The sequence below is a fragment of the Pipistrellus kuhlii genome, unplaced genomic scaffold (genome assembly GCF_014108245.1).
Source record: "Pipistrellus kuhlii isolate mPipKuh1 unplaced genomic scaffold, mPipKuh1.p scaffold_m20_p_5, whole genome shotgun sequence".
In the NCBI taxonomy this organism is placed as follows: Eukaryota; Metazoa; Chordata; class Mammalia; order Chiroptera; family Vespertilionidae; genus Pipistrellus; species Pipistrellus kuhlii.
In genome coordinates this window covers 69094378-69120787 of record NW_023425551.1, presented here as the reverse complement: position 1 = coordinate 69120787, position 26410 = coordinate 69094378, and the positions used below count along the sequence as shown (strand labels likewise).

The 26410-nt window shown below is 35.9% G+C and overlaps 1 protein-coding gene across 1 annotated transcript; it reads left to right on the top strand.

Annotated features, from left to right (window-relative positions):
• The first annotated feature begins 1154 nt into the window (after window positions 1–1154).
• On the top strand, window positions 1155–3820 carry LOC123651389 (patched domain-containing protein 4). The gene has a single exon (XM_045573074.1). The coding sequence runs from the start codon at window positions 1254–1256 to the stop codon at window positions 2784–2786; it is 1533 nt and encodes a 510-aa protein (XP_045429030.1). The 5' UTR covers window positions 1155–1253; the 3' UTR covers window positions 2787–3820.
• Window positions 3821–26410: the final 22590 nt, after the last annotated feature.

Genomic DNA, 26410 nt, shown 5'->3' with positions numbered 1-26410 from the left:
CCACTTTCCAGGTTTTCTTAAACTTGTTCATTTGGTACCTTTATGCTACATTTTTATCTAGCACAGCTTCAGTGCAGGCATAGAAAAGGTTGGTCTGTAGTGCTGCTGTGGCTACAAGGGCAAGACTAATCTATGAAGATTTCCATTCAGGCATACAGTTATCGACTGGCTGATCATTGACAGAGCTAACTCAGGCAAGTGAAAAACAAAAGAGAAACTGCAGGTATAGTATGATACCTTTACAGTTACTGATTTTGTAAGAAAGAAGCAAATGGTGGTATCCTAAGAGCTGTCAAGTTCCTGAAATAAAACATCTCAGTATCTATGAGCTTCAGACACATAGTAGGTGTTCAAGTAGTATTTTTGAATAATTTTTTTTTGTCCATTTACCCTTATCAAAATGTGCAAAGAAGCTGGCTATAAAAAATAAGCATTTTCTATGTATTTGAATGAGGCAGTCAAATGTTTAGTCAGTTTGCATCTCTGTGAATAAAGCTTCTTTGAGGAGCCCAGAGGAAATGGTAGCTGTGATCTCTTGCTCTGCCGGTCTTGCCTTGTGATAGTCTTGTCTTATCTTTTACATGACTTGGCAGGTTTTTATTTTTTTAACTCACATCCAGTGTAAGTCAAACCTATAGGATCAGTTTCTAAGCCATTTGGCCACCAAGCAGATTATTAACATTGTAAAATCAATCTAAAGCCATTTTTAAGTGTTTAAAATCATCTTCTGATTTCCTAAATCAGAATGTAAATCAGCCTGAAATGGAGGTTAGGGACTATCAGTCAACACATCACTTGATCAAGCGCTGAGTTGGTGTTGAAGGACTAACAGCCCCTACTCTTGACACTTTATAGTCCATTTAAGGAGATAATGTGTGTGCAGATAATGCCACATTATATTACAACTTGTCAAATTAATAGAATGGATAATAAATACTTCATTTTTTCCATCCAATAAATCTGGAGTTTCCTAAAATGGGAACATGGAGCAAATGTGTCCTGCTATGTAACTCAAATTTTGAGATCCTGATAGGAGGAATAGAGTATAAAGTACTGTTGACCTTAGATAACCTATCAGGAATTCATTTGGATTCATGTAGGAGAAAAAAAAATAAAACAACAATTATTCTGTTTCTTCTTTTCTTAAATTAGGTCATGGAACTAAAGGAGTATTTGAGCTTCTGTCTGGATGGCGGAGAACCAGAGAAAACCTGCCCTTCAAAGACAGGGTAGCAGATGCCTATTCTGACGTGATGGTCACCTATACCATGACCAGCTCCCTGTACCTCATTACCTTTGGCATGGGTGCCAGCCCGTTCACAAACCTAGAGGCTGTCAAGGTCTTCTGTCAGAACATGTGTGTCTCCATTCTGTTAAACTACTTCTACATCTTTTCTTTCTTTGGCTCCTGTCTGGTCTTCGCGGGCCAGCTGGAGCAAAACCGCTACCACAGCATCTTTTGCTGTAAAATCCCTTCTGCCGAGTACCTGGACCGCAAGCCCGTGTGGTTCCAGACCGTGATGAGTGACGGGCACCAGCAGACATCCCATCATGAGACGAACCCCTACCAGCACCACTTCGTTCAGCACTTCCTCCGTGAGCATTACAACGAGTGGATTACCAACATCTACGTGAAGCCCTTTGTGGTCATCCTCTATCTCATTTACTCCTCCTTCTCCTTCATGGGGTGCCTGCAGATCAGCGACAGAGCCAACACCATCAACCTGCTGGCCAGCGATTCCCCGAGTGTTTCCTACGCCATGGTCCAGCAGAAATATTTCAGCAACTACAGCCCTGTGATAGGCTTCTACGTCTATGAGCCCCTGCAGTATTGGAACAGCAGTGTCCAGGAGGACCTGCGGAGACTCTGCAGTGGGTTCACTGCCATGTCCTGGGTGGAGCAGTACTACCAGTTCCTAAAAGTTAGCAACATCAGTGCCAGTAACAAGAGCGACTTCATCAGCGTCCTGCAGAGTTCATTTCTCAAAAAGCCAGAATTCCAGCACTTTCGCAATGACATCATCTTCTCCAAGGCAGGGGATGAGAGCAACATCATTGCTTCTCGCTTGTACCTGGTGGCCAGGACGAGCAGAGATAAGCAGAAGGAAGTCATAGAAGTGCTGGAAAAGCTGAGGCCCCTGTCCCTCTCCAAGAGCATCCGATTCATCGTGTTCAACCCCTCCTTTGTATTTATGGACCAGTATGGCTTGTCGGTCACAGTGCCTGTTCTGATCGCAGGCTTTGGTGTTCTCCTGGTGTTAATCCTGACTTTCTTCCTAGTGATCCACCCTCTGGGAAACTTCTGGCTGATTCTCAGCGTCACCTCAATTGAGCTGGGGGTCCTGGGCTTAATGACATTATGGAACGTTGACATGGATTGCATTTCTATCTTGTGCCTTATCTACACTTTAAATTTCGCCATTGACCACTGTGCACCACTGCTTTACACATTTGTACTAGCAACCGAGCACACCCGAACGCAATGTATAAAAATCTCCCTGCAAGAGCATGGGACAGCCATTTTGCAAAATATTACTTGTTTTCTTATTGGGTTGGTCCCCCTCCTATTTGTGCCTTCGAACCTGACCTTCACACTGTTCAAATGCTTGCTGCTCACCGGGGGTTGCACACTTCTGCACTGTTTTGTTATCTTACCTGTGTTCCTAACCTTCTTCCCCCCTTCCAAAAAGCACCATAAGAAAAAGAAACGTGCCAAGCGAAAGGAGAGAGAGGAGATTGAATGCATAGAAATTCAAGAGAACCCTGATCACGTCACCACAGTCTGAAGGTGTCACTAATGGATTATTTTTTTTTCTTTTCCAGAATTGCACAATGATGCAGGGCGAGTAAAGCTCAGACCTCAGCTGTTTGGGCTGGCCAGGGGTAACAAGGCAAGTCAGATCAAGAGTGAATTCCTCATGACACGTCAAGGCGTCCACTTCTTGGGGGAAAGAGGGAATCAAAGAAGGGGAAACCTTGTTCTCCACTAAAGATGCTTCTGGATGTGATCTTAGAGCTCTTCCAAGAAATGAATGAGTCAAGTATTAAAAGTGCAAAAGAACCAACTGCTTTCAATTAAAATGCTTAGGAGAGCTGGAGAGGGGAGAAGAGAGGGAAAGGGCCTCCAAATAGGGGAAAAGACATAGAAAATGTCAAAACTGCCATGGCACTTTTCATATTTGGTTTTTGAACAGGTTGGTCAAAGGAAACCTATGCACTTGGGAAGTACATATTTAATCCCGTCTAAACCAAAGGACTTCCTGATCCATTTTCTGTGTACATATATGTGTGTCTTTACTGTACATTGGCATTTATGTGTGTGTGGGGGGGAGAGATGTCCATTTGCAGATAGGATGGCCTTTCTCTAGAAATTCAAATCAGCCTTAGCCAAATAAGGAGCCTTCATGGCCATTCGAAATCAACTCCAGTGTTTCAGCAGCAAGAGTATTATTCAACTGTGTTAAGCAAAATGATCAGAGATGACTCTATTAGATTCTATATATCATATTGTCAGTCTTTGAGATTCTTGCTTTGGAAGACTTAGTAAAAAAAAACAAAACACAAAAACAAACAAACAAACAAACAAAAACACAAAGGGCATATGAATTAGTGGCCACATGGACAAGGTTTAAAATCTTGTGTTAAAGCTAAATAGTTGACATTTTTTATTGGCTTTTAATGGTTCTCTGTAATTAAGGAGGTTGATTTGGCTGCTTTCAGAGAGCTCAACCATTGCAAATGAGCATTTTTATATGTACTGTCTATACATGTGTGTATAAGCCTTCACTAGTTAGTGTGTGTGTGTGTGTGTGTGTGTGTGTGTGTGTGAGAGAGAGAGAGAGAGAGAGAGAGAGAGAGAGAGAGAGAGAGAGAGAGAGAGTGGGGGGGGCAATAGTTAAAGTTCTCATTTTAGATGGTAAAAATATATTGCCATGGAAGAGAGAAAATTACTATGTAAGAAAGGAGGCATAACTAGGAAGCTAGTAGAATGATATGGAATAAATGGGTCATCATCATTCCTCATGCACCATCTACTGCTTCTCAGTGTATTGAAAATATTCTAATCCTATAAAGTCTCTTACGTTCCTTGAATTGATATTTGAAACATTAACCCAAGCCACAATCACTATTGTGGTGGTTACTGCAACTACTATTTTGTAGCTTCTTGCCATATCATTGTTCGTGTTACCTGAAGAGTGCTCCTTGGTAGGCCCACCTTCTAGGGTGATTGTAGCTTCCCACGGGTGGCAAGTAATTGTAAAGGAGACCAAATCCTCTCTCAAAAAAGCTTAAAAGCTAAAGTTTAGAACTACTCCCCAGCAGATAGACTAAATCTGTTGGATGCTTACTTGGATTAGTGTGTGCGTCCTGTCACAGGAAATTACTAGAAAATGCCTTTTCCTGTGCCAAGTAGTCGAGTAAGTTAATTTTCAGGTAGGACTGAACAAATACCCAACGATTATAAAATCCGTTAGTAAACTCTTTTACCTGGAAAAGAGCAACTGTTTCCCACTTAACTTTGATTGTATATTTTAATTGAATCTCAAATATTAAACCTAAGAAAAAAAAGAGAAAAATTCAATCTCCTGGACTGAATTAAGTTCAGAAAAGAGAGATAGTAGAGGTAATCTTTGGAAATAAACATTATGGATGAATGAAGTAACAAAACAGTGTACCTTTTACAGAGAGTTTACCACAAATTAAGGGAAAGGAGAACTGTTTCTAAAATAAAATAAAAAATTTAGCCAAACTTTATTTTATTAAATGGAGTTTGATTTGTCCTACCTTGATGCAATTGAGTTCCTGTTAGAAATTATGTATATCTTTTCAATTGTGTTTATCTGGTCACAATATCAATAGATCAAGTACGGAAAATAATTGCCATAAACATAGGGTTATTGTTCTTGCATTATATGTAAAGTCATGTCACAGATAACCCTAGCCTTTTACCTCCTGAACTGTTCTGCTAGAATGAACTGGTGTTTGGCACTAGTAGACATGCAGATCATGATCTCATATCTGAAACAGAAATTTCTGAAGAATTGGGTGTGGTTTTTGAGTGGGGGGTGGAGGGTGGAGGGCACGATTCTTCTTTTACAGTTTACTCATTATTTGTGATTTGTTTTACCCTTCTTTACATCTCTTTCAAAAGATAAGAGGTAATTACCTGAGGAAATCCATTAATTATCATATCACTCTACTTCTTTCTAGGTCATGCCATTCTCCCAAGCACTTACCAATTTTTAAAAAGCTTGCCTACTTTTTCCTTAATTACCTACAATTGCACATGCACAGAATGTTGCAGGATGATACATAAAGAAAGAATCGAGCATGACAGTTGCCAAATGCATATGGGGATAGTGGCATATATTGCCAAACCACTGATATTTCCAATATCATTTGTGTAGTGTCTATTTGGAAGAGGAAAAATAGTTCTTTTGGGGGTTATATCTTCAAGGATTAAAGTTACTAAGATAAATATGAATTTCTCATTGTTCAAGTGACTAGCGGTGTGGAATTTTAGAAGGACATTTTCTTTTCCAGGATACTATGGCACTTTTAGTGTACTGTAGCAATAAATCACTGAAATGGAATTTCTTGTTCTGGAAAAGTTAATATACCACTCAAATGGCCTATCGCAGCTCCAGACAGTAAGTTAAGTCCAGGGAGACTCTAACAGCATCATATGACCTTCCAACCTCACTCTGGAACAGATGTTTCTAAGAATTCCATTTACTGAATGCCAAAATACATTCTAAAATATGAGATCATGATTTGCAGATTAACACCCAACCTCTGCCTTTTTCAATAACTTATGTGCAACTCTCCCCGGTTTTTCAAATTTTCTTCTGTTCTTTGTCCACTTGTGAAATAATGATGGTGTTCAAATAAGGAATTTATCTACTGCTAGAAGATGGCCAATCAACTCCTAGAAGAGAAGAAATCTTCAGGAAATGCCTCAGATATGTAGAATATTTTATTTTGTTGGAACACGTGTTTTTCTTAAAGTGAGAGGTTTCAAGTTTGTAAAAACCACAGCTTTTCTTAATTTAAACTGAATGTAAATTTGTTTTCTTCCATCAGAATTTATATTTAAATTGGAGAACCCATAAGAGCCTACTCTCAATGGTTAATAAAGCTTCAAAGAGGTACTCATTTAAATTGTAGAAAGCTACAATTGTAGATTTGGCTACAAGTTAAATTCTTAACCTATTTTACTTAAAGGTAATCATATGCTAACTTCAATCTTACTGACTTTTTTCTAAATGAAGGGTGTACTTAAAGGTCATCCAATTAATTCTTTCAGGGACTGTGAACCTCTTTGAAAGTTGTGCATGAATATTCTATGAAAGAATTATTCTCCACTGTGGTTGCATCATGTGAGTGTCCCTTTCCCATTTAATTCCTGTTTATTCCCACAGAATTTTTGGATTTATCTTGTGAGCTTAGAAGAATTGTGACAAAGGAAGCTCCTATGATGCTATAATAGCCATTCTTGAATGTTGAATTCAAGAGGGTGAGAGCTTTGTCCATTTTGTAATTACCCATTACACCTTCACATAATAAGCTAACTTTCTAGGCTTGTGGCTAGAGATAGAGATTAACCATTGCCATTCAGAATTAGATGTATTTTTATACATTGGCTGTAAATACCATAACGACAGTCACATATTTTTATGACCAAACAATTAATGAATGCCTGGCACTATGCATGCATTGTTACTAATAGTACATAGATTTTTAAAGACACTATTTTCATGGTTATTTCAACTTTTATTAAACTTATCGTATCACCTAGTAATAAATGCCTTGTAGGTTTTGGCCCTAGGGCCTAAATTCCATATAAAGTTCTTTCCTAAGAAGAACAATTGCCTTTGGGTGTCAGTGGCAGCAACCTCTTCTAGAATGTCTTCTGGAAAATCCTAGAGGCTAAATCTGGTTTCCAGATTCTGTGTTGGTCAGTACTTAACCATCCTTTAATGTCCCATGTTTGCTCATCTAATGGTGATCCGGAGAATACAATGCCTTGAAACTGGAATTTAGATGGTATCTCCTATTGATTGGAGAATTCAATGATTTCCTTAATCTCTTCCTAGAGGAATCTCTCTGTTCAGTCTGTTTTGTTGGTGTTTGCAAATGGCATTAATAATTCTTTCAAATGTGAACCTGAAAACTGTAATTTATTTCAAAAGTGATCTGGAAGCACTTATATTCCTTAAAAAAAAAAAAAAGGAAAGGAAAAAGACATTTTGCTCTTTGTGTCATAAAAAAAAACTTTGTGACCAATTTTATGACATTAATTCCAAATATATCTATAGCTGAATTGTCATGCCTTTGAAATCTCCCTATCTTGAATCTATATATAAAACTCAGCATCATTACTGTGGTGCAGGCATTTATACCAACCCTTTGTAAGCAATGATCTGACAATATATTGTGTAGAGGAAAAATGAGCTATTTTTTTTTTACTGGTTTATCTCCGAAATCATAACTACAAATATATTTACCCAAATGAAAGGAGAAAAATCATAATGGAAGCAACAAAGCCTCTTTGCATCTGGTCCAGCAGGAACAGGACTATGGATAGTTATAACAGCAATAAATTACATTTATTTCTAAGCTAAATGGCCAAGATTTGAGTCACCATCATTTTAGGTAGAAGGCAAGAGACAATGTTCTGTGTTTAAAGTTTTGTAGGGTTGGTTCAGGCAACATTTGGAATAAGATTAAAAAGATGTTGAGAAATGAGCCCACATGCTTAGACATTAGGATATCTGTAAGTAGGCGCGATGGAAGAGGTAGGATAAATGTCATATATTTTACAGTTTAGGATACCGGACAGAGAATTGCATGGTGCATCAAAACTGTAGATTTTTTAACTGCTAGCAAATTGACTATATGCAAATATATCCCACTTGAATATTTTCTTCTCATTTGTCAAATTCATAACCTGATATTTACAGAGAAAGTGCTCCTGAATTTCCAAGCATGAACCAGCAAGTATGAGCCATAGATCACTTTATGGGTGAAAATGGGCTACTGGGATACTCCTTGAAAAAACAATTCAAGCAAGCTCCCAGATAAACATTATTCATTCCCAGGGATGGCTATTGGCATTGATCTGATTTTGTACATACTAGGGACATAATTAATATGTTTTTATGTTTTCTCTGTACTTAATGAAGACCTGTCTATTAATGATAGAAGAGTCACTTGCTTTTTTATAAAATGAAAAACAATTCAAAGAGAGAAATATATAGGGTTTTTTAATCATAGACTAATACAGATGACTAGCCTACAGATATCATATCTCTTTTGCACCTGTAACGATGTTGTCATAATTAAATGGGATTATACCCTAAACTGAGACCCTCTATAAGGTACATAATTTTAATGTAGTAAGTATTTGTAAAAATCATTGCTAAATTTGCACTTTTATAAATTATAGAAAGTCAGTCCCTATTATTTTTCCCAGTTAAATTTTTTCCTAAGAGAATTAAATATTTGTAAAAATCATTGCTAAGTTTTCATGTTTGTGAATTATAGAAGTCAGTCCCTATTACTATCTTTCCCAGTTAAAGTTTTTCCTAAGAAAGGTCACATTAGTCAAGCTAGTTAAGAAGTCTAAAAAAACAGAAAGAAACTTTAGAAACGGGGGGTAAGAACATCTATTTGGTATGTGTGGGCCCTGCTTCATGTCACATGTTTGTACTTATCTGAAATGGAATTTTAGGAGACATTTTTAGCTGTGTTCTTAGTTTTTTACATGGCTAATGACATGGCAAGACAGAGGAACAGAAAGGTCTCATTTCCCTCTCTTTTCATGGTTATTAGAGCAACCATATTACCATTGGCCTCTGAGAAACCAGTGGAGAAAAGAGAACTTGGCAAATAATTCACCAAAGAATTCCCTAAGAGTAACTGAGGTAGACTGTCATGTGTAAAAGAAAAATGGATATTATTTTGTGTTATTTTCCAGTTGTGTGTAATGTATCACCTTGGATTTTGGCACAGGTAGTCTTCAGTATGTTCTGGGAAGCATTTAAGTTATCTAATATAGGTTGGCCAAGAGGATCTTGCCTGGGAAGTGGAAATAGCTTTCATTACTCCATTTGGTTGGTTGGCTGGCTATTGGTAGCCACAGTAAAAGAGCTGGAAAAAGACCAAACTATCATATTCCTGCAAGTCCTGCAGCAGTATGCAGCATCTATTCTGAGGTACAATGAAGAAATTCTGGCATCTTTCCATCTCAAACATAAAAGTGCTGGGTACTGAAAATTATACTAATATTCATCAATGCAAATATTCCAAAGCTTGACAGGGTTAAAGTAACAATTTTGTTAGACTTTCTTGTTAGTTATGCATATTTTTCAGCAATAGGCTTTTTTGCTCTTCAGTAGGAAATCTGTCACAGATTGTAAAGGGCAGAGATCTCTCTTAGCTACCTCCTAAGAGTATTTAAAGACAAATGGCATGCAACTTTTGATTAAATGGCAATATATTAAAGCCACAAAGCAATATGATTTATCACCTCTCCTTCATGCTCTTTCACTTTGTAAATTGAGACCAGGCTAAATGTAAAAGAAATACCCATATGTGCAGTCTTATTTGGGCATTCTGGTTAATATGACATTTTTTAATATGCAATCTCTCAGGACAGTTGTTTGATCGTCTCTACAGACATCCCAGAGCACAATGCTTGGTTCAGGAGAATTAACCTGATATTGACTTTGAGGCTACTGAGTGAGGTGCACAATATTCAAAATATCTGTAAATATGTAAATATCTTCCTTAAATTCCAAGTGAACTTCTTATTTATGGAGGGAAAATTCCATCTACTTGCTTATCCTAAGCAAAAAGAAAGAAACAAAGTTGCCAGTGTTTGGCATTTTGCTTAGCTGTTCTATTTGATGTCATTACTATTACTTTGGGCTAAATTGGAGTTCTTAAGCACAGGTAACTGTTGGAAACTTTAGAATCAGTGAGATGAAAATTACTAGGATGAAACTCTCTTGTCCCATACATAGACAAGTTGTAAGAATGAAAGTAAAAGTTGAGCACGTTCATTTCTTTTCCAAAACAAAAACCCGCTAATACTTAATCCTGGCTAAGTAAAATGGTAATTTCTCTAACAAAGAAGAATGATAAAAAGTATGAAACTATGGGACTCCAGTGTCTTATCAATATAGTTCAATAGCAAACCATCACTTTCAGATGAAACTTTAAGAACACTATTTTTTTTAATATTTGGTTCTTACATTTCATTCATGAAAACAGTGTCACTTATCTTTCCTAAAATAGTGCAAATAAACTAAAAAGCCATTTAAAACTCTCTGCTTTGTAACTATTTTGGGCTCCAAAACTAAAGATACTTATTGAAGAAAGCTTAACAAAATTTTGAACAAAAATGTCAATATAAAAAATAGTATGTGTTATTTTTTTACCCCAAAATATCTTCAAAGTAGGGAACTCATACTCTCTAAGAAGCAAATGAGCCCCTCAAATATCTCATATGAGCCCCTCAAAAATCTCAAAATTGACTGTAGTTGGTTCATTTTCAAAATTTTCCTCCATTCTCTAAAAGTGAAGAAACAATTTATAAACCAGGTTTTTCTAACTATAATAAAAAGAAATAACAAATTATTCCTCATAGGTTTGCACATGTAAAGATACATTGAACAATTATATTCATTTCATAACTTAATCAAGAGAACTCAAATATTTCCGTGTTTCATTTTTATTTTTCTTCCTTGAGTATTATAATTTTAGTTAAATTTTTCAGGATTATTCTATTTTAAAAAATCTATGAACTGAAGCCTAAAGGTAGAAACCTTAAGAAAAAGAACAATAAAGCCTTAGCTAACTTGGAAAAGTATCATCTCGATTATATTCACTATAAGGCCACTAGGCAAAGTTATTTACAGCATTTCTGACTATTGTCATCTTATTTTAACAACAACAACAACAACAACAAAAATCTAGTTCCATTAGTCACAATAGGGAATAGTTAAAAATGCAAATAGTGATAGATGATTCAGGTGTTTACTCTGTATTTCCTAGGGTTAGTTGACTTTACCAATTTTTTTTCTAAATCACTATCCAAAGCTGGACTGCCCATTCATTCACTGTACTCTCTTTTTCTCTTTCTTTTTATAAATGTTTTAATTGACTTTAGAGGAAGAGGAAAGGAGAAGGAGAGAGAGTGAAACATTGATCAGTTGCCTGCTGCAGGCACACTGACAGGGGATCAAACCCATAATCTGAGCATGTGCCCTGACAGGAAATCAATTTGGTAGCCTTATGGTGCAAGAGATGATACTCATCCAAAGGAGCCACAGCAGCTGAGGCTCTCCTTCTTATTGTTAATGTTCCACAGAATGTCATGATATAGGACTCCTTCATCTAACATCAACGGAAATTTGGGCCTCCTCTCCTTTAGGGATTCTTTTAAACTAGGAATTTAAACTTCTAAAAAATGACCTCACAATGTAACATAATAATCTATACTTCTCTAGTCCTTTATTGAATTGCATTAAAATTAGTACCATGACGATAGATATCAATTATTCCTACATGGTTAAGGAAAATTCAAAATAACTTGGCATTCCTGAGACATATTTTTATGAATTTCTAAGTTTACAAATATCTTTATAACATAAATTACTACTACAGTGTTACTGAAATATTTAGATGGTCCTTTAGGATCCCTAATAATTGTACTAAATTCAAATCTACAGACATTTATAATCAGTTCAAAAAATTAAAAAAAAATGTACTTGAAGCTTCTCACTGCATTACATTGTATAACTGTAGGAACATTAACTAGAAAAGTGCTTTAACCAACAATTTCCCCCCCATGAGAGTTGCAGAGATGAGACACTAATAGTCTGGTGGTCCTCAAGCAGTACACAGGCTTATTCACAAAGCACATCCCTCCGTCTGCACCTGAGGCAGTTCCATGGCTAGGTAAAATTATGCATGAGCTTAATTACCATTTCTAAATATTAAAACCAAAAATGTTAAATCTATAAATACCCAAGTTCACTATTCATATTAATGATATGGTGGCATTACAACGTATACATAAATAATCAACTTTCGCAGGATTTAAGTGCACCTGATGCCAAAATTATATTGAAACTATTTAATAACCCACAATTCACTGTAGGAGCTTTTGTCATTGCAGTCATTGACGTAATTTGCAATGCATAGAGAACTCTGCCTAATAACATTTCATTTTATATTCTTTTCCATATTTTTTTAAACAACAATGCCCAGAATTTCGTGTGGAAATATTTAGATTTACTTAATAGCCATTTTCCTGTCTAAATTTGATAACTTAATAATTATTTTGTTTTGGTTTTTGTTTAGATATGTTCATTTTTTTCATTTATAAAATAATTATCCTTAGAGTAATTAAAACATGTTTTTCCTTTAGGTAAGAATGAGAATGGCTAGAAAGGCATGAAATAAGAAATTAGAAAATTAAACTGGATTTGCAAGCACTAAAGTTTAGGAAAATAATTACTCTCTGTTATGTATATGTGCATCACGCTGAAATTCCCTGCTGCTTTTAATAATGACAACTGACATGCCAGGCAGTTTATATTATTGACCTGCCCGCTTAGCAGACAGTTGCTAATTATTTATTCAGTGAAGAAATAAATGCAAGAATTCTCCTGCCTCTGACTTGTCTGCCTGTGACCTAATGAGAAGTGAGTTGTTTAATAATCTGAATCTGTGAAGCCCTAAATGTGGATGTTTTTGTTGTTTTTTCTTATTTTATTTTCTGAAATTCTTGGTGACTAGTTACACAGAAATAGGGCCCCATATAAAGGATAAATTTTAGGTATTTTGAAACTAACTAACCTTTCCAATAAGTTGAAATACTAGAGACTATAGCTATACAGTGAAATAAAGGGGAATGTGACTTAACTTGAAGAAAAATACCAAAGGATAGGATGAAAAAAAAAAAAAAAAAGTCAATAAGGAAAACCAAAACCACAAATGGGAAACATTTGAAGAGTAAAATAAACAGCTTAACTAAATTTCTAAAATTTGTATTTGGTTTCTGTTTGTTAGGTTATTTGTTTGTTTATTTTAAACAAGCACATGGGAAGGGGTCAAAAAATGTTGACATATCTAAATCTACAAAAGTGTGTTAGCTGTTAACCCTTTAAAAAAGTAATAGCAGAAATTCAGTGTGTTTTAGGAGCAGGGTGGGTTCCCGGAGCAGCTCTATATTGCTTGGGAGTATGCTCATTTATTCTGAAAATCCTTAGGAGCACCAATATTGGTGCTAGGTTCAGAGGAAATACCAGTGTTCAAAACTCTTGACCTTGAGGCACCTGTGATCTGTTGAGAAAACTTCTGGCTGGAATGTTCCAGGAAGGCATCATGAAATGGTCAGCATAGAAACTTGGATAAGATTCTATTAGACAGAGATGAGGGCATGAGCACCATAGTTTGGAAGAAAGTGGAATATATAAGAACATACAGACTGAAAAGCAGGTTGTCTAAGATGAAAACTATTAAATATGAGACCCTTGGAACTCAAAGGAGAGTGACTAAAGGTGGAATATTGTAAAGAAAGGATCACCAAGTATGGGGAACTGTTTGGATTTGGAAGTGAGATCATGAAGAGGAAGCTTGTTCTGAGATATATTCTTGGGCTTGAGCACAGTGAAAGGTCTAAACCACATGTGTCAAACACAAGGCCCTCGGGCCAAATCCGTCCCGCCAGGCCTTGCAATGTGGCCCGCACCGCGCTGTCATCACTGCACTCCGCTGCGTTTCCATCACAATGACAGTTTATGACTGTTCAGTAAACCATTCGGCCCGCGATTTAGGCTGGATTTTAGATTTTGGCCCCTTCTCTGATTGAGTTCGACACCCCTAGTCTAAACAATATAAACACCACCACCCTCTTTCTGTGTTTTATCTGTTAAAGCAAAGGACCCAAAAATTCAGCAACAACACTTACGTTTTAACCTTAATTGCTTAGAATATAGCATTTGCAAGAGCCATTTTAGGGCATGAGTTTGCTTCTTTTGTTAGTGGAATGTCATCATATTCTGCCATAGGTGCCTATGGCCATCTGGTCACCACATACACACCTGGTGTCTCTCAACATACAAGAGTGAGAGACTGACATGGATAAATTGGGATCCAAACCTTCCAGAAAAACAACTCAAATTAGTATGCTCAGACTAATCACCTCAGTTAATATTATTAGTTTTGGAAATGATTCAAATAATACCTGCCTAAAAGGGTAGGTATTATTATTCTTACTTTATAGATTATTAAGAAAACATTGTGAGCAAGTACTATATCTTATGGTGCAGCACATCTTTTTTTCATCGTAAATCAATAGGAATGGTGTCTGTACAGAAATGCAAATTATATGTGATGAAAATAAGTACATAGATTTTTCTCTATGCTCTTTTCTAAATGCAAAATTTAGGACAATGTTCTAGTTAAAATGCTCAAAACTATTTTAAGTCATATATTTAAGAGCCACTTTTACTTTTTTTGGAGGTCATAGGAGGATATAAAAAATGTACATAGCTTTAAATGAATTGATTTATATATTGACCTTTTCTTTTTTATAATTAGAGTCTTAATTATAGTAATAATCAGTGCTCCCCAAAACCAGCAAGCAGGATTATAAGGAAGTTTGGAAGAACATATTTTAATCTTTAAGACTGAGATAAGCATTTCTTAATAATGTTGCTCACAGTTAAAGATAAAGTTGGTGTGGTGTGGGGAAGCCATGTTTTAGAGCTTCTGAGAGATATGTATTCACAGAGTTGAATGGACATACATCCACCAGCCAAATAGCCATAGGAGTCTGTGGCCCACACACAACTCTAAAAGACATTAAAGTAATTCTAGAATTAGCAGAGACTTCGGTCATCAAAATGTGCTGCATATCCGAATGACCTACGAAGATTGTTAAAGTCTCAATACCCAGAATTCTTGCCAGGACATTTAAATTAGTGTCTCCACCAGTGGGACTCAGGTCTCAGTGTTTTTGTAAGTTCCCCTATTGAGGTCAATGTGGAGTCAAATTTCAAAGCCAGTGGTTTAGACCACAAAGTGAACAAATTCAATCTAATAAATACTGATAGAGCCCTTATGTTGAGTGAAGATTTAAAAGTCAGAATACAAAGGTATCTGCGGGAAACAAGAACTTGTAAAGTCCCAAAGGGCGTACTTAGAGAGATTATTTCTTGTAGAGTTAAACCCAATAGAAATACATTGTATTAAAGAGCACTTAAGGTGAGGTTAGTTTTGGTCTCAGCATCCCATGTGATGTGAACAGCATTAGCAAAATCATAAAGAAACAAAAGCACAGAATGTGTTCCTGAATCAATGAGCTCAAATTTTGCTTGATTGCCTGTTTCCAGTAGAGAAGTTGAATTTTGTAGAAGCAAAAAAAGTTTGATATAGGATCACATGAGTGTCATACTGAAGAATTCACAATTGTTTGGTTAAACTTTTGAAATGACCTTTTGAAAACATTGTTATTAGTGTCAGGATTTAGAAGAAATATTAGTCTGCAGTGATGTAAATATAAAATGAATTGGAGATGAAAAACTTGGACCAAAAATATGTTAGAAGGATAATAATGATAATGTCATGAAATAAAGTTGGGACAGTGAAAATAAAAAGGAAGAAATGAATGCAATCAATAGTATAGCACAAAAACCTATGTTCAGCTATAGCCTAGATGTCCAAGAATTTTCTAGTGCCCAAAGCAGCAGAATAGCAATTAAATGTTAGTTGGTTTGATAAGATATTACAATAACAATTTAAATGATCTATTCTCTCTAATACTCTAAAACATATTTTAAAATTCATATTCCTACGGTTTTGATATCCAAAAGTACCTGTCATTACCACAAAATATCCGGGAATTTGTTTCTCCACATATCTAGCTTAGGGGGAAAACTGGTTTAATTGGTTCATCTTATTGACATTGTTTCAGTAGAGTAAAAAAGAATGAGCCCTAGAGGAAAAAGTTTTAGGAAAACTGATAGGTACATCTGATCTTTTGTGCTTTTCTCCAGGTTAAATTGTACAAGTATATAATATTATCTGTATAATATGTGTTATGCCTAAATAATTCACAATATCTAGGTTAATCTACAGATGGAAACATCAATACAACTAGAAAAATAATTCTTGAAATTTGTTTGCATTTTATGGAAATTAACTTTTCAGATGACTTATACTTAGGAACAAGATCACCATTTCCCCCCCAATTAGAGAGCTGATTTTTAATCATCTTCTCTAAAAGTTTTGTGTAAGTCAGATACTTCTACTCTATCATAAAGATAAGATGTTATTTTTAACAATCAGCATTGGTTAATTTTGGATATGTATGTAGGACGTAATTTTTTACAATATATCCTTACATATAGCAGTTACATAATTTAGTAGATGACCTGTCTCTAATTTAATACTGTTCCTAGGGAATAATTGTCCTGCAAACACCTCACTTTTATAGATATACTAGAGACCTGGTGCACAAAATTCATGCATGTGTAGGGTCCCTAGGCCTGGCTGGCAATCAGGGCTGATCTGTGGGGCCACTGGCAGGGCCATCAAGGGGCTCATGCTGGCACCTGCCTTGGCAGGCTGGCCGGTCCCACCCCCTGCTGCCACTGAAGCCAGTTGCTTCCTTTGTCACCTTGGCTGGCCTGGGGCCTGTGGGCTGGGGGTAGCTCCTGTATTGAGTGTCTTCCCCCTGGTGATCTGTACCATAGCAACTGGTCATTCCACTGGTCAGTCAATTTGCATATTAGGCTTTAATTATATAGGATGCTTTTTAACATTAGCATTAAAATGACCAGAGATAATAATCCCTATGAACTCTTTGTAGTGTACAGTTTTATTGAACAAAAATGAATGTAGAAGGAAAGCAGGAGGAAGTGGCATCTTGAGAAAATTTAAAAACGTTTAAACTTTGGAGCTCTGATGTCAAACCATAGGACCTCAGAGCAGCTCAGTCTTGCATTAACTCTGTGGTGTACCTGATGGGTCACAGCTTTCACTAGATAACTTACTGCAAAAACTCCATAACTATTCGCTCACTCATTTCCTCACCAAATCTTTCATTCAACAAACATTTTTATTTTTTTTAAAATATATTTTATTGATTTTTTTACAGAGAGGAAGAGAGAGTTAGAAACATCGATGAGAGAGAATCATCGGTCAGCTGCCGATTGCACACCTCCCACTGGGGATGTGCCCACAACCAAGGTACATGCCCTTGACCGTAATCGAGCCTGGGACCTTTCAGTCTGCAGGCCGATGCTCTATCCACTGAGCCAAACCGATTTTGGCTCAACGAACATTTTTAAACATCCTATATGTGCCAGGAACTGAGAATGAATGCAAAAAACAACAACAAATAAAATAAAAACTTGGTGCAGCTGCTACCACTCAGATAATTTAGACAGCAAAGCAAAGGTGAGACAGCTGCACATAACTAGAGCAAGAGTAAGGGCTATTAATTGAAAGGATTTATTCTCCAACTTGAGTGTGCACCAAAATCACCTGGAAGGCTTGTGAAAATAAGGATCGCTAGGTCCTGCCTCCAGAGTTGCTGATTCAGTAGGTCTGGAATGAGGCCTGAAAATTTAGATTGCTAGCAAGTCCTCAGGTGCTAATGCTGCTGGTCTGAGGAAGCACACTTCCACTGTGCAAATTGCTGCAGTAGAAGCCTGTGAACGGCTGGACATTCTGAAGGTGGTTGGATTGAATCTGTCCAGGCGAGGTGATGATGGTGAGGGACAGCTTCTCCTCAGGAGACCTGAAAGGCTGGATCAAAGTACACAAGGACACTCCAGGCTGAAGAAATGAAAACGGAATTCAAGTCATGCTTACCAAGTTCACCTGTTCATAAACTCACTTGTTAAATTCAAGAGGGGTGAGCCTTAGGGATCTCCCTTTGTAACAAATCTTTCAAGAGAATCTTCTCATGAAGAAAATTTAGGAAACATTGAATCAAGGCAAGAAATATGAAAGAATATATCATTTTCAGAGAAGTCCTGATATAGAATTTTTTTTGATGGTTGGGGAGAGCAGAGAGATAGTAACTCATCTATGACTAGAACACATTGGTTTCCAGTTAAATACAGGTCATCAGTTAAGCTTGAATTTCAGATAAACAATGAATAGTTTTGTGTGTTTTTTAAATTTGTTTTTAGTATAATATGTCCCATGCAACATTTGGGACATACTAAAAAAACAATTATTTGAAATACAAATTTAATGGGATATCCTATATTTTTATTTGCTATATCTGTCAACTCTAAGACTGTAGGGTGTGTCATGTGGGAAGAGGGAACAGAAGGGATGAAACTGAAACAATATATTATCATGTTAAGTGATAACATATATATAATATTATTTTCCAAGGGGGGTGATACAGAGTCAGCATGTAACTAATGGGACCTAAGTTTCAGGGCCCTTTGCTTACATGAGTACTTCCAAGGTAGTATGCTCATATTGCCATAGGTTTATATAACATCTGCAAAATGGTTATTTTCTTACAAATGGACTCCAAAACTCTATAGGCTTCAGGTCCCACAAAATATTTATCTGTCTCTGCATGTGGGACCATCATTAGTATCAGATAAAACATACAAAGGATATTGGCAAACATTAATTCTAAAATGAAAGTATTAAGTACAATCCATTTGAAGATATATTTCTTCCTGTCTCATTAAGAGAAACTACTTAAACTCCAAATGGCTTCAATACTGGCCTCCTCCTCAAAATAGCCTAGATGGGTACAACTAATTTCCAAGTGAGGTAGAAAGAAAATACCACTTTCCATGTATTTGATCATGGGACCCTATGCTCACAGGGCATATTAAAGAACTCATGCTATGTGGAGCAATCTTTAGGAAATGTCATATTAGAGAGGTTCATCTCTAATACTGGTGTGCAGATAAACATTTATTAAATTTCTTTTTTTAAATATTTTATTGATTTTTTTTTATAGAGAGGAAGAGAGAGGGATAGAGAGTTAGAAACATCGGTGAGAGAGAATCATCGATCAGTTGCCCCCTGCACACCCCCTACAGGGGATGTGCCCGCAACCAAGGTACATGCCCTTGACCGGAACCGAACCTGGGACCTTTCAGTCCGCAGGCCGATGCTCTATCCACTGAGCTAAACCGGTTTCTGCCATTTATTAGATTTCTAAGATAAACAGTCTGAACAAGCCTGTATAGAAATTAGTTCTCATTTTCTAATATTGCTGCTTTCTAGATAATCAAGTGATTTATGTTCTTACAGAAGACTATATACTTGAGGGAAAATTACTCATCAGCATGGGTAACTTGATTGAGAGTCTGATTTTGCCCTTTGGTTATAGTAGAAATTCAGAAAATTGGAAGTAAATAAATGGAAACCAAGTTGAAATAGATCAAAAAGAGTAAAATCTGAAGAAATAAATGTCAAAATGGTGTAGAAAAAGGGGGCTTGGTATTTTATTTTTCATCCATTTGAAAAATGCTACAGCATTCTAAGATAATTGGGAAATTTTGGTCATAAATAAAACATTTGAGTAAGATTATTTCTCTGATAACTTTATAACTTTTTCTTTTAAAAAAAGAAAAAGTCTATCAACAAAAATAGAATAGTGTGTTGAAAATGGCTGAACGCAGATTTTTGGTCTCAATATCACAGCTATTGAATTGTGATGTACACCAGAGTAGGGATACTTTTTAAAGCCATAGTGTAGGAAAAGCAATAATTAACAAATCTATAATTCTTTTTTAAAAGTCTACCATTACTAGATCCCCAAAAGGCCACCTTACTTATACAGATAAGATACGACAAAGAATTTATTGAAACCTAGAGTCACATTCAAAATGCCAACGCAAGACAAAGATCTCCTACCAAATGTGTCAATAGTTTTTCTTTATGTATTTTATTTAAATACTTAGAGCACTTATTTTGTTTGATTTTTGTTTTTTAATAATAGGAAGCTGCAACTTTAGGTTGACAATAATAGAGAATAATTTTTGGTTGGAAGAAATTTTTCAACAACTGGAAACTATGGAAGTAAAGTGTCATAATGAACCGGCCATATCATTCATTTACTAACCCTCCAGCAAACATTTATTAAGTACTTACAGTGTACCACTTGGACCAAGTGCTGTGCTAGGGACAAAGCAATGTTCAAATAACATCTTAATGTCTCACAAAAATATGAAAGTGACTATTATAACTGAAACTGTTGTGTTATAAAAGATTGGCAAGAGCAATTTGCCTGCTGTTAACCTAGTCTAAATGTTGTCCAAATTTATGCTAATATTTGTTTGCCATAATAAATAACAGTTATTCTGTTAATTATGTTTGTTGGAAATGCATATCAATTAGTGCTAGTTGTGTTTTGGACAAAATGATAAGGTAGGATGGGAAGGACAGGCAGCAATTGAATATTAACAATGCAGAAAATAAAATCATGACCATATATATCTTTTTGCTTGTTATCATGCCCTAAAACAAGTTAGTAACATCAAATCTAAGCAACTTCCAAAACTTATAATATGACTCAAGGGAAGAAATACTGAGAAATAGAACTGACTTAGGCAAGAACTGAGGCACAGATAAGAAACACACACACACACACACACACGCACACGCACACGCAAACGCACATGCGCGTGCGGAAATTTGTTTAATGAAAGAACATCAGCAAAAAGGAATCATTTCCTGACTTGCTACCACCTCCACTCACTTTTACTTAGTGTGTCAATGACTAAGGCATATTCAAAGGGATGGCTTAAGGAAGGAAAAATCATGACTAATTTAGGGAAAAGGAGTTCATATGTGGGTGGAGGAGAAAAATCTTGTTTTTTCTTAGTGCTAGGTTCCAAAGGGACTATCCAGTTTGTCCTTTAGCATTGGGCAGATTGTGAGATCTCAAGCACTGCACGAAAATGGACATATAATTTTTCACTAAAATAATGGTTTGAGAGGCATCAAGTAGCACCTTATTTTCTTTTGTGTTCAATTTAGCATGAAATACATAAAAATTTATTCTTCTGTTAGACTCTACTCTCTTCAAAAAAGAACTCATCAAAATGTATCTAAAGGATTTTCAAGTCTAAAAATTATAAAGATCTTACCTAACAAAAAATAATTAATTTTTATAAAATGTTTTATCACCCCTGTTAATACCTGACTTAATTACCCTGCTTATGTAGGTGAATCTTTAGCACATGGTTCAAATAATCTAATGGTTTACTGTATTTTTGCCCTTGGAATGTTAGAAGTTACCTAAAAAGATTTTACCTATGAAAGTAAAATGGTATAAGGAACCAGCCATACCCCCAAAGTGTGTAGTTTTCCTCTCTGGTATATTTATACCGCTCTGCTCTATTAGCAGCCCTGGCCCTGCTAAGTAATAGTACCCTGGGAAACTGGAGATAAAAATTGAGAGGAAAAAACCATAAATGAAGGCAGACAGTAAGGAGAATGGGTAGTAAATAATGTGATAAAGAAGAAAAACGGGCCCTGCTTTCTGCAGGGGAATAAGGAATCTATAAATATATAGATATAAGTTCTATATTAGGATTGACAGTGACATAAATCGGACAAATCAGAAGAAATTTCTTATCAACTGAATTCCAACCTGTTTTTTGTCTCTGTTTTCATGTCCTCAAAATTCTTTGAATTTCTTGTTTTGTGTTGTGGATTTCTCTTTTTATTAATTATTACAATTTTATATATTTCTTTCATTTATTACCTTCAGCTCAGTTTTATGTGTGATAAGGGAGAGAGAAAATATGTATGTGATTTTTACTTTTAAGTTGCTTGAGATTTATTTGAAGATATTAAAAGGGAAAATAATCATGAGTGATAAAACACAGAAAATGGTTGATGATAACTTGCATGGTTCAGACTTTGGAATTAAGGTAATTTGGGTATCAGAGCCCATTGGCTGGCATTAAAGGGGAACCCAGCATAAAAGAAATGCTACTTCCATCAGGCCTTGAAGATGCAATGGATCTGCTTAAGCAAAGGATCCAGTTCTCCAAAATTGTTGATTGTGGTGCAAGAGGTATGATAGAGGGAAGCCCTACCCAATCTGTGTCCTCCACCCACTAGGTCCTCTCTGAACCAAGCATATCCCCTCTCCCTACCCCCACTTCCATGGGTCTTTGCGCTTGCTATTCTCACCACCCTGAATGTACTTCTTCCCCATATACCCATAGGTATTCTTCACATTTTATTTGGTTCTATTTAAATATTATGTCATTAGAGAGCCCTTCATAACCATTTAAAAATACAGTCGGCTTCCTTGCCTGCTTGCTATATGGTCTTTGTTTATTGTCTGTTTGTCCCCATTAGATTGAAAGCTCTATGAGGGTAGTTATTTTTTTATTGTTTTTGGTCTATAAAATACTGTAACCCAAGTACCTTTGAATAGTGCCAGGCATACAGGAAGCATGAAATAAATATTTGGGGGAGAGGAAAGGGAGGGAAGGGGGACATAAGAGCAAACTATAAACCAATTTCAGAAGGACCTTGAGAGTTCCAGGTGTTTTAGTTACAAAGTTGAAGCCATTTGATGTATCTCAATGTCCAATAAATAATTCAAGGTAGACTTACTAATAAGTTTGAAAATGTCTTGCCTATGAGTTCTTTGCCAGGTAATATTAACATCTAGCCTTTCATTTTCCTCAACATTTTATCAGAAGCTTGAATTTTAACAAAAGCCATGGTTTTCTTTGGCACGGCAGGAACTGTGTTCCTATCTAGCTTGTCAATGTGAAGACAAAAAGGGGATATGGTTGAGAAGATGAAAGATTATCATGCAATTGCTATGCTACTTTTTCTGCTCAGCTAAGAAACTCAAAGATGAGGTACCAAGCCATTTTCAGCTGGAATTTTAGAACTATGTACACAAGCACCCAGAGCCAGCCAGACATAAGCATAAGTAAAATATATCATCTGATGCTCAGGAACATTGTCTTCATCCCAGGAAATGAATCATTTATTGGTATTCCACCTGCTGTTTCCAAGCTCATATGAATGATTCATTAATTAGTTTTAAACACAGATGCTGATAATTAAATAACAGGTTCTGTAAGATAATTACCTAGTCCTCTTAATGGCTATAAAAATTAAGGAGACATTTCATAGTTCAAATTCATCAATTCCGGAAGAAATACAGAAAGCATTTTCTGTACAATTGTGATATTTGTGTTATCCTTTTCCCTTTTGTTCATAGTTTCTCATCTTCTACATTTTTTTTGTATTGAACTTTTTTGTGATTCTTTAATGTCAGCAAACTTATTACTTAATTTTAGCCACAGAAATTCTGACTTAGACGGCTAATGGAGTGAGCCTTGTTCCTTGTCCAAATGTCATTGCTTTTGGTTGCATGCCTTAGGTTATCCATGTTAGATTTTCTCCCAAATAATGTAATTTATGTTGGGGAAGCAGCATTGCACTACTTGTGGCAGAAAATAGTTTATTAATTGTACCACCTAGGTTTCAGCATCTGTAAAGTTTCCTCTAAGTTTTGTAGATCATTGTTGCTTGGCATGATAGTTGACTCATTAACTCTTTTATTTCCATTAATGTTTCCATCTCTACTTTGTTCTCAGCTGAAATAGCTATTTATATATATTTTTAGCCAGTTGAATCTTGAAGCTGAGGTAAGCTAATTTGATCCAACTTCCTTTCAATACACTACTTTAACTTACTTAAATTATTGATGAACCAAGGAGATAAGTATTAGAAACTAAATCAGATTTTTTTTTAATGTTTGACTTGATTTAAAATTTGGGGTGCCTGCTATAAAATTAAGTAACTTCTGAGAACCTTCCTTCTCCAGTAATCCTTGGGTCTTTATTCCAGGCTCTCACTTGGTATATAATTTCTAGCAAAACTCTTCCTAGGGAAGGTACAACGAGAGGCCGCCTGGACAACGCTCATGTTTCAATGTCCATAGATGGTCTACTTCTACCACTCTGGCTTACAAATTGAAACAACTGAAATATGTCAGATGTTTGTGCTTGATTTTGAATTTAAGATATGAAATGAATGTCTTCCTTAAATATATTATCCTCAGTCCTCAAGGTACCAAAATCGAATTAGTTCTAATTACAGTATGCTTGGAAATGATCATGATGAAATTAACTTTGGGATGTCAGTGTTAAAGTGCCAGCTTGCAGAAGAATACTTAATGATAACCATCAGTGTGTTTGCTATTTGTGGGCTCTGTGTAGTGTGCCTTTACTAAATGGTTTAATTCACGGCATTTCTAGTGCCATCCTCCAATGAAAACGAGTTTACAGCGTTTCTATGTGAATACTATTGCAAAGACACAGCAGCACTTTTAACTGAAACACTGTAGGTTACAATGGTTTGTGAATGATATGAAATTGGGTCAGCATTCCAATATAATATGGAAAAAAAAAAGAATGTGATGAAGAAATGTGGCTCATTATATAGGAATACTTCATGCTACTCAGACTCCTCATTTCCTGTTTGGACACAAGAGGTATTCTTCCATCTTGCTGAAAGGCAATGGCCAGGAAGGCACCGGGATGCTGCCTCACTCCAGGATGGAAGTTTTAAGAAGGAAGATGTTTTTGAATGATGTAATATTCCAGAACAGAGGTTAGGCCCTGCAGGAAACTGCATATTCAGTTGAAACTATATTGTCAATATGTGTCTCTTCTTACTAGTCTGATTTCGTTTATTGTTGATCTGACACCACTTTCTGTAGGCAGCACAATACACCAGCACATGGTTATTACCGCTCTGGTTCAAAACTGTTGAAAGAAAAGAAAAAATAATCATTCTGAAAATATATAAAGCAACAATGCTCATGCGTCGTTGTTTTTTCAAGTGGGACAATACTATGAGAGTTCTTGGGTCTAGGTTGTGTCCAAAAGATCATTTGGCTGGATACAGAAGACACCCGGTTCCCTGAGCAACTCCGATCATAAATTTCATCATGCTTCAGCTTTCGGCAGGTTTGATTCATTGCCTATTACTAACATCATTATTTAAATATGAATATTGTCCCTTCTTATTATGAAAAGCTACTACAAACATATATGGATTTATATAACTGTTGATGACTATATGCTTTTTTATATTAGAAAACTGTGTGAAAACAAAATTAATCTCATGAATGCTGTTAATTATTTTAACTTTTTTATTAGGTATAAAATGTTCATAAAATTATTCTCTATATAACTTACCAAGATTTATCAGCTTGTGTAATTTTTATAATCAGAGGAGCTGGTTTTCTAATTAAAGTTTTGTCAAAGAAAATGAATTGTGTGGCTCTTTCCTGTCTTGGAAGCATGTTATTAAGATGCCAAAAATACTGTCCAGGCTTACTCTCCGTGGTATGCAAATGAAATTGTATGCAGCCAACACACCTGGATTTGGGGTTATTTTCAATTCCTGTTACTGGGGAGAAATAAAGAAAAGAACAACAAAAGCCATTCTTATGCATATCAGAATATCATTAGAACAAACTAAAATCAGGAAATCTATGCTGACAACAGTGGAAGCCTAGTCAGTCTTACTTAGAAGTCACTCTTCCTATCTGCTCCCAATCTAGGAAAAGCATTAACAAGATTTCCTCAGCTGTCAAATTCTGCATCTTATAAGCCTTAATAATTCCACTCCAAATGCCAAATGAAAAAAACCAAAAAACCAACTTTACTATTACCAAAAATATAATCGTCAAATCTCAGAATATTCCAGAATATTCTAAGAAATAACAACAAGAGCAACTGTAAAACAAGACAGACACTAAATCACACACACTGGCACTGCCATCGCCAAACATCCCATGAAACAGAGAAGTAAAAAGAAAAATGAATCAGATATAGCTTTTAGTCAGAACTTTTCTGCCCTAAGGATCCCATGTTACCAATTTTCTCAGAGCCAATTATATGAGATAAATTGCAAGATTGATAAGCAAGAAAAACATCATCTCCAAAAACATCAATTTCAGGGCCATGTATCATTGTAATTTCATTCCTTTGATCTTGAAAGCTTACCATTCTTAGCAGTTCTCTGTCAAGATGTAAAAGTCTCTGGGGAAGATGATTCTGCTTTTCTTGGTTAAGGGATAGAGTGTTATAGTTTCTAACTGGGAGAAAAGGAAAAGTTAAAGTGAGTTAAATTTCTCCGCCTTTATTTACCAAGGTTCAGAATTTCTTTTTAAAAAAATCAATTAATTATATTTTTCAACACAATGGTCACTTGTCTCACAATAACCAGAGCTGCTTGATTAGAAAGGATAGTGGGCTGCTGGGTGGATATTTTAATATGGAAAACACTATATAAGCCATTAGCCATTAGTATTCACCAAATTTAAGAACTGAGCTTATAACCTCTGAGTTTG